At 42.6% G+C, this 15,238-nt stretch overlaps 1 protein-coding gene across 2 annotated transcripts in view; it reads left to right on the forward strand.

The window, feature by feature from the left end:
• COL5A1 (collagen type V alpha 1 chain) overlaps positions 1-15,238 on the forward strand; it is a 249,106-nt gene that overhangs the window by 184,243 nt on the left and 49,625 nt on the right. For both annotated transcript variants that reach the window (XM_073313982.1, XM_073313983.1), the window contains exons 32-36: positions 563-616; positions 10,799-10,843; positions 11,901-11,954; positions 13,502-13,546; positions 14,731-14,784. In XM_073313982.1, the coding sequence (XP_073170083.1) occupies positions 563-616; positions 10,799-10,843; positions 11,901-11,954; positions 13,502-13,546; positions 14,731-14,784 (252 nt within the window). The remainder of the gene's footprint in view (positions 1-562; positions 617-10,798; positions 10,844-11,900; positions 11,955-13,501; positions 13,547-14,730; positions 14,785-15,238) is intronic.

The following is a 15,238-nucleotide window of genomic DNA, read 5'->3' on the forward strand; positions in this document are numbered from 1 at the left end:
CACCGCTGCCTCTACTCAGCCCCACAAATTTCTCCTGGCCCCAGGCAATTTTAGCGACAGCCAAGCCCCATGCAAATGCCAGCCAGCCCCTTTGCCCTGGCTTAACCCATTCCTTCCTAGGACTGTGGGGATCACCTCCTGCACTGCCCAGCCAGCCCCCAGGCACCACTTCCCACAGCTCCCATTGGCCGGGAACAGCAAACCACGGCCACTGGGAGCTGCGGGTGGCCATACCTGCGGACCGTCAATGTAAACAAACTTTGTTGGTGGGGTTGCCCACCACTGGTCTAACCCCAATGTAAACCACAGGTACTGATCATACAGGGCCCAATCTGAACCCCATTGAAATAAGTGGAACTCTCATTAACATCAGTGGACTTTGGATCAGGGTGCAGTGCAAGCTACCCGAGGCCACATGCTTATCTGTCATAAGTCTGCATAGTCCCATCATAATCAGTGGAGCTACACCAGATTACACCAGACAGGGATCTGGCCCTCATTCTAAAATAGTAGACCAGAACAGTGCCAATTTCAGCTCATTCTCTTGTTTATTTCCCCCCAGGGTTCAATCGGATTCCCAGGATTCCCGGGAGCCAACGGAGAGAAGGGTGGAAGGGTAAGAGCCATTTTGTCTGGCTGCTTTGCTGATTTTCACACAAAACCCAATGAACTTGGAGATAAACCCTTGAAGTGATTATTCCAATCAACAATGCTATAGAGCAAAGAGCATGAGAAAATACAGTATCCATGAATGAGCTCACAGGATCAGAGCTGGAGGACGAGCAGAAAATGAAATCCAGATATCTGCTAAATAACATAGCATCGAAAAGGTCTAAAGTCATTAATGAAAGCCAGATTAATCTTTGTCAGCTCAGATGGGGCCATTGCATTACCCAGTTTGAGAGTTTTCAGTAAGAAAAGAAAAGAAAAGACTCCAGTCTCTCAGCCACCCAACGTCCTCAGACATAATCCCCTTTCATTCCATTTCCATGCCACTAACAGGACTTGTCTGGCACAACAAACCAGCTGCCTAGGAAATTTACACGGTCTAAATGTTAAGCAAAATCGTTCCTTACATATTCACATTCATTAGCCCAGTCCAGTGCAATCAGAGCCTTCTCTGTCTCATGCCCCCTCAATCCTGGCAATGAAGTCCCCTTTGGTCACAACTGATCATAAATGTGATGTCATAGCAGGACAAATCCTGGGCTAAATTCAGTGCTGCTGTAATTCCATGGACTCCAGGGGAGTTGTGCCTGCTTTCACCAGGGCTGACTTTGGCCTATTCTATGCTCCATCGTGAAAGGCTTGTGCCATTCAGAATCTCCAGGCTCACCTGGTAGAGATGTCTGGCAAGTGAAAACTGGCCCTTCTGAATGGACTTTGTTGTTGTTCACGTAGCTGAAGTTGCATAACTTAGATGGACGCCCCCCCAACCCCCCCGTAGACCAGGGCCAAGAGACCTGCATGCACACAGGGAAATACTGTCACACTGAAAGCTGATCAATTTATATGAAGAGGAGGTTCCCCTCTTTGTAGTCACAAGAAGCTCACCTGTCCATGACAAACCAAAGAACACCCTCTTCTCTCTCACCTGTTCAGTCTAACGGATGGAAGCCCCTGTGAAGACATCAGAATTGACTCTGGGAACATCAGGCTCTGAAAGTAGAGAAAGGATTTTGAGTTCAGCTATTGAGAGAGTAACAGGGCAACTAACAGTGCAGACAGCAGCTTGTCAATTAAATGCTGGATATTTCTCCCTCAGGATAGTCCAAGAGCTTTTTCTGAATCTTGATCCTTCCCACACCATGAAATGCTGCTTTGGGCATGAGGAACTTTTTAGTTAACAGTAATGATTAGAGATGGGTGAATCTGTTCCGATGCAGTATGGACCACCAGGAGCCTAACTTTAGGTTCAAAATTCAGAGTTGAAAGGTTTTGTTAAATGTATGTTTAATTTTCCAGTGCCTCTGCACTTCCTGATTCCTGTGTGGGAGCTGGTGTTATTATTTATCATTTATATTTTCATAAAGCCCAAAGGCATTGATCCCAGCTAGAACCCCTTTGTGCTAGGTGCGGTACAAATGCTTACACTCTTATTTGTAAACAGAAATGCCACATGGCCCAAACAGAAATGGGAAGCACTGGAAAGCTGATCAAGGAGCCCATTTCTCAATCTGATTATGCAGAAGAGGTGTTCAGTGGTTCAGATAAGCTTCTGGAGCTAGATCAGTTAGACTGGCTTGAATCTGGAGCAACTCTAATAAAATCTTCCCTTTACTCAATGGACCTATCTCAGATTTACAACTCAGCAAATGAGCTCAAAATCAGATCCTTAAAATGTGGGTGTCTCACCTGCAAACTTAGATTTCTAAGCCTGTAGATATTTGCCCATCACTTGTAATGAAGGACTATCAGGGCACTGGCCAGCTAACATAAAGAGTCTATTTCATGCAAAACAAACTTGGGTTAGATGATTCAGAGAACAAGTAGAAAGTCATTCTGTGCACCGGATCTGTCACAGTGAAGAAGGGCAGGGGCGGGGGAGAGGGGGCGTTTAGGAAAGTGAGTAGCATTACTTTCCTTTTTATTCTCATTTAAATACAAATTACTTTTAACAGGCATGTTGGATGGGAGTGCAGAGAATATAAATTACTTTGCACAGCATTAATATTGTGCCACCTAATTTTAGTTTATATCTTTGAGGAATTTTTTTATTCTTTTCTTCCACTGAGTAATTTTCATCTCCTGATTGCGAACTACAAATATGTCTCCTTTTCCCTCCCACCGCTCTTCGGCAGGGACTCAGTTGCTGAGCCACGCGGCTGCACTGGGATGGAGGGAGGCGTGAATAAGGTAGCTCTCACCACAGGCGAGTCTCAGTCAGCGTGGTCCTGTAATTACCAAGCCACCTATCTGAAATGCAAAAAGAAAATCCCAGGGCCAGAATCTTAACCTGGTGTAAACTGACACACCAGCACTGTAGTTGCGGGAAGCCAAGCCTGTTTACACCAGCTGAGGATCTGGGCCCCCTTAGTTTCATTTGCTAATTTTATTCCATCAGGAGTTACAATGGGACTGCTGGGTTCACAAACCTTTTGATGTCCCTTTTTTAATGCAATGTGGAGTTGGAGCAAGCAGGCAGTGCAATCACCACCCAATTATCTCCAGCACTCTGATAATTCTTTCGGTTTAGACAAAGCTGAAGGGTTTTTTTTTTTCTCAGTGCTCCAGAAATGATCATAGAATCATAGAATATCAGGGTTGGAAAGGACTTCAGGAGGTCATCTAGTCCAACCCCCTGCTCAAAGCAGGACCAATCCCCAACTAAATCATCCCATCCAGAGCTTTGTCAAGCCTGACCTTTAAAACCTCTAAGGAAGGAGATTCCACCACCTCCCTAGGTAACCCATTCCAGTGCTTCACCACCCTCCTAGTGAAAACGTTTTCCCTAATATCCAACCTAAACCTCCCCCACTGCAACTTGAGACCATTACTCCTCGTTCTGTCATCTGCTTCCACTGAGAACAGCCTAAATCCATCCTCTTTGGAACCCCCTTTCAGGTAGTTGAAGGCTACTACCACATCCCCCCTCATTCTTCTCTTCTGCAGACTAAATAATCCTGGTTCCCTCAGCCTCTCCTCAAAAGTCATGTGCCCCAGCCCCCTAATCATTTTTGTTGCCCTCCGCTGGACTCTTTCCAATTTTTCCACATCCTCCTTATAGTGTGGGGCCCAAAACTGGACACAGTACTCCAGATGAGGCCTCACCAATGCCAAATAGAGGGGAATGATGATGTCCCTCAATCTGCTGGCAATGCTCCTACTTATACAGTCCAAAATGCTGTTAGCCTTCTTGGCAACAAGGGCACACTATTGACTCATATCCAGCTTCTCGTCCACTGTAACCCCAGGTCCTTTTCTGCAGAACTTCTGCCTAGCCACCCGGTCCCTAGTCTGTAGCGGTGCCTGGGATTCTTCCGTCCTAAATTCAGGACTCTGCACTTGTCCTTCTTGAATCTCGTCAGATTTCTTTTGGCCCAATCCTCTAATTTGTCTAGGTCCCTCTGTATCCTATCCTTACCCTCCAGCATATCTACCACTCCTCCCAGTTTAGAGTCATCTGCAAACTTGCTGAGGGTGCAATCCACGCCGTCCTCCAGATCATTAATGAAGATATTGAACAAAACCGGCCCCAGGACTGACCCTTGGGGCACTCCACTTGATACCGGCTGCCAACTAGACATGGAGCCATTGATCACTACCCATTGAGCCCAACAATCTAGCCAGCTTTCTATCTAGCCAGCCCATACTTCTTTAACTTGCTGGCAAGAATACTGTGGGAGACGGTATCAAAAGCTTTGCAAAAGTCAAGGAATAACACGTCCACTGCTCTCCCCTCATCCACAGAGCTCCACCATGATATCCAGCTCCACCATTTTTGCATTACTGTCAAATTGGATGAGCTCTTTCAAAAGGCGGAAAGACATATGATGGTTCAGGTTGAAATCTGACCATATAAACACTGAAAGGGCCAAGGAATGAGTGGCCAGGAGGGGAGAGCTAAACTCTCCTGACTCATTGTCCAGGAAAAGGAATAAAGTAATGTGCAAAACTGAGACATGTTTAAAAAAAAGTTGTGGTTTCTGCTCTGAAAAGTGATTATTTCCCAATGATGTTGTGCTACTCCTTGTTTGTTGTCCCAGCAAGTCCAGATCTAATCTGTTCAATTTACACGTTAAAAAAAGAGATGGCTTCTGTAGTTGAAACTCCACATGGCATGGGAAAGTTAAGCTACAATCAACCCGTAATAAGATTTTGCGCTTGAAACTTCGCTAACAAATCTGATATCGATACCTTTCCATGGCTAGTCAGCTCTATGGGGCAAACAGCAGTAAGAAGTGTAGCTAGGACTCTGAAGAGAGAAGGGGTGAATACTATATGCAGGAAAGCCAGCCCAAGGCCTATGCCCACATAAGCCTTCAAGAAGCATTTAAATGGAACTTAAATGGTTTGTAGGCTTCATACTGGGATGAATTCCACTTACTGGGATCAACTGTTAAATAAGAAGATGCTGTTTTTACATGGTCACTTTTTTGGCTATATCACCACTACATCTATTTGCCCTGCATGCCGTTTGTCCTTTTAAACCATCTTTACAAACGGTTCAGCGGGTAAAGCTAGTTCTACCCCTTAGCGTGTGTATGTATTGGGAGGAGTGCAGCACTTGTTGACAAATCTGTTCTTTATATGAAGCAGCCTAATGTACATCCAGAATGGCTGGGTTCCTAAAAATTACAGCTGGAAGCAATTGCGAAACACTGATGAAAATTTCCATGGGTTTTGGTGTTTTTCAATCAGCTTGACTGAAAATAATCCGCTCCCAAGGAAGATGTTGGTTTATGGATTAAAATAACAGAACATGGCATACATGAAATCAAATCTGGGAGTACTGCTCTAAGAAAACATCTTTGGTAAAATATATTCAGTCTTTGCTGGGCTCAATGATGATATTATAGCTTCCCTGAACCCTGTGTGGTTGAAGAAAGAGTCCCAGCACCAGTGACAAGGGAATATCAGTGTAAATGACAGATTTCCTTTCCTATTAGGCCGTTGCATTTGGGTGTAGCTCACAAGTAAATTGGAATAAATCCAAATTGAATTTGTATTTGATTTTCATGATTTTCTATTTATTTATTATTTGTATTTCCCTCTGGCAACTATCTATGGTATTTTCATCATCCAGGGACTGACCTAGTCTTTCCAACGCTCATTATTTAAGCTACCGAAAGGCTCCGTGAGTCATTTAAAAAAAAAAAAAAAAAAAAAAAAAACCAAAACCTGAAACATATAAGCACCAACGGCAGAACCTGCATACCTCTCTGACCTCCATTACTGACCGCTGAATTCCAGTGCTGTTGAAAACATACAGATTTGTGACAGGTTTCAGAGGAACAGCCGTGTTAGTCTGTATTCGCAAAAAGAAAAGGAGTACTTGTGGCACCTTAGAGACTAACCAATTTATTTGAGCATGAGCTTTCGTGAGCTACAGCTCACTTCATCAGATGTTTACCGTGGAAACTGCAGCAGACTTTATATACACACAGAAATCATGAAACAATACCTCCTCCCACCCCACTGTCCTGCTGGTAATAGCTTATCTAAAGTGATCAACAGGTGGGCCATTTCCAGCACAAATCCAGGTTTTCTCACCCTCCACCCCCCCACACAAATTCACTCTCCTGCTGGTGCTAGCCCATCACAGATTTGTGAATGCTTTCAACCCTTGAGAGACCTCTCCTAACTGTTTAAACTACACAACAGTACCATGAAACTTCAGAAAAAAGAACCTTTGGCATCTTATGAATTCCTTTAGCTCTAGCATGTTGAATATATTGATAGTTTTGACAAGTGCATATAGCAGGCAGCACGCTCATTAGACAGTAGCTTCATCTAAGTTCTGTTTTGTGTGGCAGATACATTTCCTTTGAGCTTCAGTAAGAAGCAGTGTTTCAGAGAGGTCGAGGTCAAACGCACTGAATAATGATGTGCAATTGCACTACTACTGCTAGCAAACAGGGCCTAAATCCATCTCGTCTGGGAAAGACCTTGAGCTGATTTTGTCAAAGGGAGGCGGCCTCGTTATTCAAGAAGAAAGACTGGCATTTCTAAGAGGGCAATCACAGGGACTGAAACATACACAGTAGCATTTATTTGTGTATCCGTCCTTCCCAATGGACCAAACGGATTTGGAACCAAGCGCACTCAGAACAAATGAAAAATCATCAATGCCTCTTAAGAAAAAAAGTCACATTAGTCAACAGGTCCATGTGCTCCACCAGTGATTTAGCCTGGAAACCCCAGGTGTTCCTTTCTTGTACTCCCCTCCCTACAGCTTCCTCTCAGCTGCCCCCTGACTCTGCTATTCCTCTGACAGCACCCCCCCACCCCGCCCCCAGCACTCTCCTCATTCAAATCACTGCTTCCTTGGTACCCAAAAGAAACGAGTTTAGAATAATCACAACAGACAAGCAAACAACCTTCTAAGATACCTGGATTTCTCAGGGTAGCCTTGTTTCTAGCCTTGAGTTAGAGACTATTTCAGCCAGTATTGAGGAAAAAGATGGCTTTTGTGGTTTGGGAGATCTGGGTTCGATACCTGTCTCTGCCACAGACTTCCTCTGTGACATTGAGCAAGTCATTTTTAAACTCTTCATGCCTCATTTTCCCCATCCATAAAATGGGAATAATAATGCTGCCTTTCCCCCCAGCCTTGTCTGTTTGGATTGTAATCTCACTGGGGCCGTGAATGTCTCTGACTCTGTGCATGTACAGCATCTAGCACAATATCGGCTGTAGCTTTTAGGGGATACCACAAATCATAAATACTAATAATACACAGATTGGAAGTGCTTGGGGCTGGCGCGGTCTTTATTACTGTTCAGGTTACAGCCAGGTTCTGTGTTCACTCCTGTACTAAACAATAAATTATAAATGGTACAAATAAATAGATTTATTAATATCTTGGTTGGTGTGGAGAGAAGCACAGATGTTTCAATGAGGGCTTGCTTCTACAAATGTGCCCTGGGTTTGGATTTCAGTTGTCTTGGTGGCTGCAAACCTCTATTCGCATGATGCATCCTGACTCGGGATTAGACTCATTGTTTCAACTTGGCCACCAAAGGGTGGTATTTTTCATAAGCACTGAAAACAGTTGTCTCCTATTCCCATTGAAAGCCAGTAGAAGTTGATTCACTGACTCCCTTAGGCAGTGTGAAAATCTCACCATAAATCCATATTTAGACACCCAACTAAGTGGCTTGATTTATAGGGCTGGCTGGAAAACAACAATTCTGTTTGTGCAGAACATGTTGAGGTTTTTGAATTTGTTTTTGTTTTGATGTAGAATGAAATTAAGACATTTTAAAAATTTTGCAAGAAAGATGTGTTCCAGGATAGCTAATAGCTTAGTGGTTAGAGTATGCACCTGCGAGGTAGGAGATCTATGGTTCAAACTCCTATTTGCTTGATTTGGAGCAGGGACTTAAATCTGAGTCTTTCACCTCCTGACTGAGTTCCCTAACCACCAGGCTATTGTGGTCTCTCTCTTGGACCAGAAATTCCATCCTGGACCTGAGAAATCTTCTCAATGAAAGTTCACTTGAAATTGTTACGTTTCTGGGGAAAGTTCGGTTTCAACAAAAAGAAGTTTAATCGGCAAATTTCCATTCACCTTTGCCTATTTTCAGTCAGTGAGTTCCCACAGTGCTCAGTAGGAGAACAAGAAGTCCTAGCAGATTATCCTCATCCAATGGGTGCTGTAGGTCCTCAGCACTTCTGAAACCCATGTCTAAAGGTGTCTAAATAATAATCTTGTCCTAGGTGGATTGCTTTGGGCACACATATTTGAAAAACTTCGGCCAGTGTGCCTTTACAGTGCTATATAAATTATTAGTAATAGCTATACACAGTGCTGTATAAATGATTAGCAATAGTGAAAAGCAGTGCAAAAATTGTTTATAACTTCAACAGTTTTAACAAAGGATCATATGGGATAGGCAGCAATGGGGATGTATGTACCCACTTACACCATGTCTGAATTTAGCCCACTATATTTAAAGAGAAGCCAGACAGGAAATTTCTTCATTTTTGTTGTTGTTGTTGAAGTGTTACAGTGATGATCATTCCAGGAAAAGTGAATTCATGACAAGCAGAATACGACACGGCTCATTTTAGTAGACTTAAAAACAAACTGACTCCAAACATGCTCTAGCACCTGTTTTGATGGTTAATAAATGCCAAATAAGTGAAGTCAAGATGGTGGAATTTGGGCTGAAAACCTCAAGTAGGAATTAAGCACCTATAATGCCACCATGGGAGAAAGGTCACTCATTCTCTTCCTTCTGAATCTTATGCCCAGATATAATATTGGACCAAAATAAGAAGATTCAACCCACTGCTGTTTTGTTGATACCTTGACATTAGCCAGAACATTGATTTCAGAGAGAAAGAACAAGGCCACCAGTTTTCTTCTAGGCACATGGTAATGGAGTTTAATATGATGCTAGATTTAGGACCCAGCCATCTCTGTCTTTTTCCTGTCAGATTTAATGATAGTCTCCTGTTGCAGGAAACTGAGTTCATCTGTCAGCTCTCATAACCCAGCTGCTGTGTCACCGCTGCACAAACAGTGCCTTAAATGACTTATTTAGCACCAAGTCTGCAAAGATGGAGAAAGGCGTGTAAACATGTGGGGTAGCTTAATTGGCTTGTGTTGCATAAAATAATTGCCTCAGTCAGGGTTCCAGCACTGCAGCTGTCATTTCTAAATATTTAACTATGCAAGTCTTACCAACATGCACTTAAATCAACCTGTAGTCTTCATGCATCTATACAATCCAGCCCACCATTGTTTAGTATTGCCTGGCGGAACTACAAGCTTTCCAGGTGCAATACAGTAGATGCAAAGGAAAAAGAGGAGATCAGCAAAACAGTGAAATAGCTGCTGTAAGTAATTAAGTTTATTCTTTAACTTTGTTTATTTGCTATTTCATGAAAGGGACTGGCTGGTGCAAGAACCTGGTAATAGGATACTGTGTTTTTCACTGCTAGGTCACCCATTCATATCTAGTCCAACAGTTATTTCCACCGGTGACTGTTCACTGGAGTGAGATTCATTGGTGGACAGAAGTCAGTCCTTCTTGGACAGATGACTGCAGCTGGTACTAACTGGCACTGTAGTTGGTAAAGAGACCAAACACTTGAATAGGCCTGGAGAATAAACTGTCCCCTGTCCTCTGAAGGTGGTCTCATCAGGTCAGGATATAGACTCATTAGCTGGGCATTTAACTACTGTTCCCTATGTTCTGCCAAAATCCTTTTTAGGGGCCTGATTCAAAGTGGATTCACTTTGACATCAGTGCCCTAGAGAAAGGGGAGATACAGCTAGAGCTGGCTGCAATTTGTTTCATAGACAAATGCCCTTTTTTAATGACTTTTTTCATTTAAAAGATTGTCAACATTTTTCATTTTTTAAACGAAAAAGTGCCTTTTTTCATCAACAGTGTTACCTGAGTGTGTTAGAAATGTTTTGATTGGTAGATTTAAAAAGTTTTATAACTATTTTGATAACATTTGCAATATTTAAAAGCAAAAAGAAGCAAAAAAATGATGAAAAGCAAATTTTGAAAATTCCAATTGGAACCTTTGAAACAATCCTAAATCAACCCATTTCAAATACTTTGAAATGAAAGCAGCTTTCAGATGTCAACATGTTTTTGTAGAAATGGGTTTACATTTCTTTGACCAGCTCTAGAAATAGCTGTTCCTCTGAATTTACCTGTTTGTTATGTCATTGTAAGCATGTGAAGAAAGACTCTTGTGCAGGAGAAATTTTTTTAAAAAAATCCTGTATCCTTCTGTGAAAGATAATACCCCCCTGTACAGCAGAATAGATTAGAGAGGAGAAAAACAGATGTTCTACCCGTCAGTTCCAATTATCATGTCAAGTTTCATCAGAGCATTCACATTACAATCTAGCCTGTTCAAACATCACAAAAGGCAAATAAATGTAATTTGAGGTTTCAGACTGCGTGACCCTTTTTTTCCTTTTATCAAAAAACAAAAATCAGAAGGAAAGTGCGTCTCAGAAGCTGTTGGGGCCCATCTTCTGCTTGTTTCCTGTTCAGTGAACCCCACAGGTGTGTTCACTCCATGCAAGCTCGGCCATTGAATGAATGTTGCAGCACAGCCATAAATGTTGTGTAGTTGGTTACAGACTTCTTCTCTTTGATTCCAGGGTACGCCTGGCAAACCAGGTCCAAGGGGGCAACGAGGTCCAACGGTAATCATGCATTTTTCCTAAAAATACCTTTCAAAGGCATGTTTCTAAGACTATAAATGTGGGTGGAAGAATTAGATAGGTGCCCTAATTCTAGTGAAAACCATTAGGAGTTAGGCACCTTTGTGTCTAGAAATCTCCCCATAGTGGAAGACCCAAGCCAAAACCTGCAACTGGGGGTGTTTAGAAATATAGATCTAGATCTGAATTTTGCTAACTGCTTTCTGTCCATAGGAAAGGCCAACCAAAACCAAACCCTTAGATTTTAGGCAAGTTTGAAACCCAGGTATCCAAATGTGGTTCATCTCCACTTAAAAATATGAAACATACACTGTGACTAGATCCTGAACTGATGTCAATCAGTGGGTGAAATCCTGGCTCTATGGAAGTCAGTGGGAGTTTTGCCATTTACTTCAATGGAGTCAGCCTTTCATCCAGTGTCTTGAGTGGACATGTGTTGATTGTATAGGCTGAGGATATGAACGAGCTTAATTCCCGCCTTGATTTTTTCTAGGATGTCTGTCAAATGGAGATGGGCCAGAACTGCAATATTTTTAGCCTAATTCCTCTCTTTTTCCTTTCCCTCACCTCCCATGAACATTGATGGTTTGGTTAGAATGGAACCCAGATCCAAACCATTATAGCGAGTGTATGTAACTGAAATCTTCTGACCCAAACCCTGCACGTTTTACACATGTGAGTCATTGCATTGAAGTCTGTAGAACTATTCCTGTGAATAAAATGAGCAGGATTTGGCTCTTTAGTTGATTTTGATGGTTTCGGGGTAGTGGAACCTCGGCCTGGCTTTTGCTTCGGTAAATTGACTAACTGAGATTTTACCAAAGTCAGATCGGTTTTCTTGGCCCATGCTAAGGTTTCTATCTAGCAAAGTATTTGAGCTCATGAGTCATCCCATTGATTTCAGTGGGACTACTCATTGTCTTAAAGTTACTCATGTGCTTCCCTTCTATGCTAGATCAGGGCCTGAGAATCAAAATATCACTTGTGCAGCAGGAAGTGCTGGAATGTTAGGTGACTTGTTCATTTGTGTCTTTTTAAGGGTCCACGTGGTGAAAGAGGTCCGAGGGGCAGCACTGGAAAGCCTGGCCCTAAGGTAGGTTTTAGGAGACTTTGAGTGTAATTGAAAATATAATTGTGTTTTAAGAAACAGCTGTGGATAAAATTTCTGGTCCCATACTATCCATATTCCTTTCCTCCTGAGAAAATGTTCCACTATGAAAGTCTAGAGTAACTAACAATCATGACCCAACCAAATGTCTCCGGGTCAGAGACTATGAGCCGGGAATCCTGGGTTCTATTCCCAGCACTGCCACTGACCCAAAAATGTGACCTTGGGCAAGTCATGTAAATTGCCTTCATTTCTCCATCTGTAAATGGGATGATAATACTCACCTGCCTCACAGGGTTATAGGAAGACTTAATTAATTTGTGTTATTAACTCATGTTGAAATTATTTGCGAGAAGGCTAAATAGAAGTGCTATGTAGTATTATTACTTAATGCTTCTTTTCATAATAAGCAGAATTTGTCAGCTATTCACTTCGTTATTATCTGATAAAAATTCTTTAAAAAACAACACACCAGCATTCTTATTTTGCAGTCTTGAGGTGGGCAATATAACACTCCTTAACAACAAAATCAGGCTTCAGATTGTTAGTCCGGGCCCCAGACTTCAGCTGGTCTTAAACGCTCGTCTGGAGGGACGTTGACACCTTACCCGACACACGACTGTAAATTGAGTGTAAGGTATCTTGATAGTTACGGACACCTGAAAATGTTACTGGCTCACACTGTGGTGGGGGAAGAGTGTGTGCCTTTAGTGCATGAACTCAGTTCCTTCATGAGCTTTTATTCCCCCACGGTGAGATTCACCCCCATGCTGAGAACCAGCCCAAATCCTACTTAAGCCTTTCTGTGAGGACTTAGGTAGAACTTCAGGTGATGCATAGACCTTTTACTGGCCCCTCTAGAAAGGAGCAAATTTCACCGTAGGGTAACAGGAACCACTTTAGATGACCAAAACTGTAGAAATCTTTAAACAAAACAGTGCTGTTTATGAAAATTGATGGTCTCCGATTGGCTGGCGTACGCAATACACATTGTTCTCTCAGCCAACCAGGAGTCAGAGGGTCAATTACACCCTGGGCAAGCCACTCTGCTGTGCCAGAATCCGCTAGATAAACTGATTAAGTGAATATCAATCGCTTGGCATAATGGAAATAAAGCCTTTGTAATGAAACATTGTCACAGCAGCACTGGCTGCTTTAAAGATAAAAATGTCTTGGCTTCATGTCAACATTAATTTTTGATAAGTACCTCGGCTTTGCCGCAGCATTTATCTCACAGAATGAGACTATTATCTGGTAGAAATCGCCTAAGCCCACTGGCATTATCTATTCTATATTTGTATTCAGAAATGCGAGGGTTCGGAGGGGGCCAGCCAGGGGGAAGGTGAATCAGTCTGTTGCTCATTTATTATAGGCTATTGTTTCCGATACAGTTTTATTAATATATGGGGGGGTGGAGAGAGGATCATGGACAGAAGCTGAGTGATTGCCCCATTTCGCCTGGTGCTGTTTAGGATCTTTGTGTGAAGTGGCTGAAATGATGGTTAATACCATGTTTTATTTATTCTTAAAAGGGCAACTCTGGTGGTGATGGGCCCCCTGGTCCTCCTGGCGAAAGGGTAAGATAAGCCAGATGTGGCTACAGCAGAAACAACTGAAATGGCTGTTCCTTTAGCAAAGAAGAAAAAGCATGCCTAGAACAGGCAGTCTTTAACCACAAAACTGATCTTGAGTCCTGCCAGTACCTACCTGAAACTGGGATCTGTGGACATCTCACCAAAAGTCATTCAAAAATGTGAAATTCTGGTTAAAAATATTTCAACCCTGTGCAGGCAGCCAACACAAAGCCTAGGTACCACTTAAATCCCACTTGTCCCTTCAAGACAGGGCTGAAGTGAGACTTCAGCGGTGTATAGTCAGGGTGCCAGACTCTGTAGGGATGAAGGTCACCCATGGTGAAAAGGAAGAGGGAGGAAGACCTATCCACATTCGTCTATTAACCAAGTTGGGTTCTAGTTCTGTGGAGGCATGGCACCTTTAGAATTCCTGTGTCCCTTTTCCAGGTGATCACTACAAAGTATAGCTTGAGAACAGTCCAAACAATAAGGGAGTCTTGTTTTTTTTCCTTTGTTTCTACGTTCCTGCCCGTAAATTGTCTATTTGCCAGGGGCAAAAACAAAATTGCGTTCATCTTCCTCACATAAAACAATGTCTCTATTCTTTAGTTACATACCCCCAACTTTGACATTGTATGTGAGTGAGTGGGGCAGGGAGAGAATTGTTGATGACAAGAAAAAAAGTCAAGAGCCAAACTGAAACCTGTAAACATGCTGAATTACTAGAGCCTAGAAGATATTCTGTACTCCCCAGTTAAACTGTTGCAGAGAGTAATGGCCCTAAAGTCACAAGACCAATTTGTTTTTGTAAGTCTTTTCATAACATGTTTGAGATACAGATTTTGGTAACTCCTATCTACCTTCCACATCAATCATGGTGGGAGAAGATCTCATTGCAGAAATGCGAGGAGGTAATCAATAGGCCTAAAGACCCACTTATCATTTACAGCCCCTTTTCCAGTTAGACCAAAGGCTTTGGTACTTTTGCCCAGAGGTATTTTTCATTCATGCACTCCCTTTAAGGGACAAGTTTACTCAGTTACTGTATGTGTGTTATTGATATTTCTTTGGTTGCAGGGCAAGTGCTACATGTCTCTTGTCAATTTGCTTTCCAAACTCCTGAAATAGTTCACAATAAAATGTGTGTTACATCTAATGCACTTTTACTGGATTATTTTGCATCCCAGGGACCGCCAGGACCTCAAGGACCAACTGGATTTCCTGGACCAAAAGGCCCCCCTGTAAGTAACACTCCTTCCAGAATGAGCAAAGAAATGTGCTGGGTGTTTTCTATCCAGCTGCTATCGCCTTCACGAATTCAGTCTTAGCTTCTTCACTGACAAGTGGTTACATACCCAATGAAAGGCATTTGAGAGGCACCCGTGTTAATAGCGCAGCAGTTTCGGATTTTAACTAACCAAACAAGGTGCTACTAGTAATATACAATCCACTCCCTAAGGACTCAATAGCGTTTAAAAACCATCAGCCCTCTCTCTGCATCACCTTTACTCCTACAACAGCGATGTGCCCAGAGAAGCTCTTTTGGGAGTTGATTTCCTTGCCTCGGGTGGAGTCAGGACTATTCTCCACCCTTTAATCCAAAGGAAGACTCTCCATTGGATTCACCATCTTTGGAGGGTCTGTGAAAAAGGGCCAGCTCTTGCAAGGCTCTGAATGAGGCCACATCCCATTGAA

This window comes from Lepidochelys kempii, chromosome 16 (assembly GCF_965140265.1).
Source record: "Lepidochelys kempii isolate rLepKem1 chromosome 16, rLepKem1.hap2, whole genome shotgun sequence".
Classification (NCBI taxonomy): Eukaryota; Metazoa; Chordata; order Testudines; family Cheloniidae; genus Lepidochelys; species Lepidochelys kempii.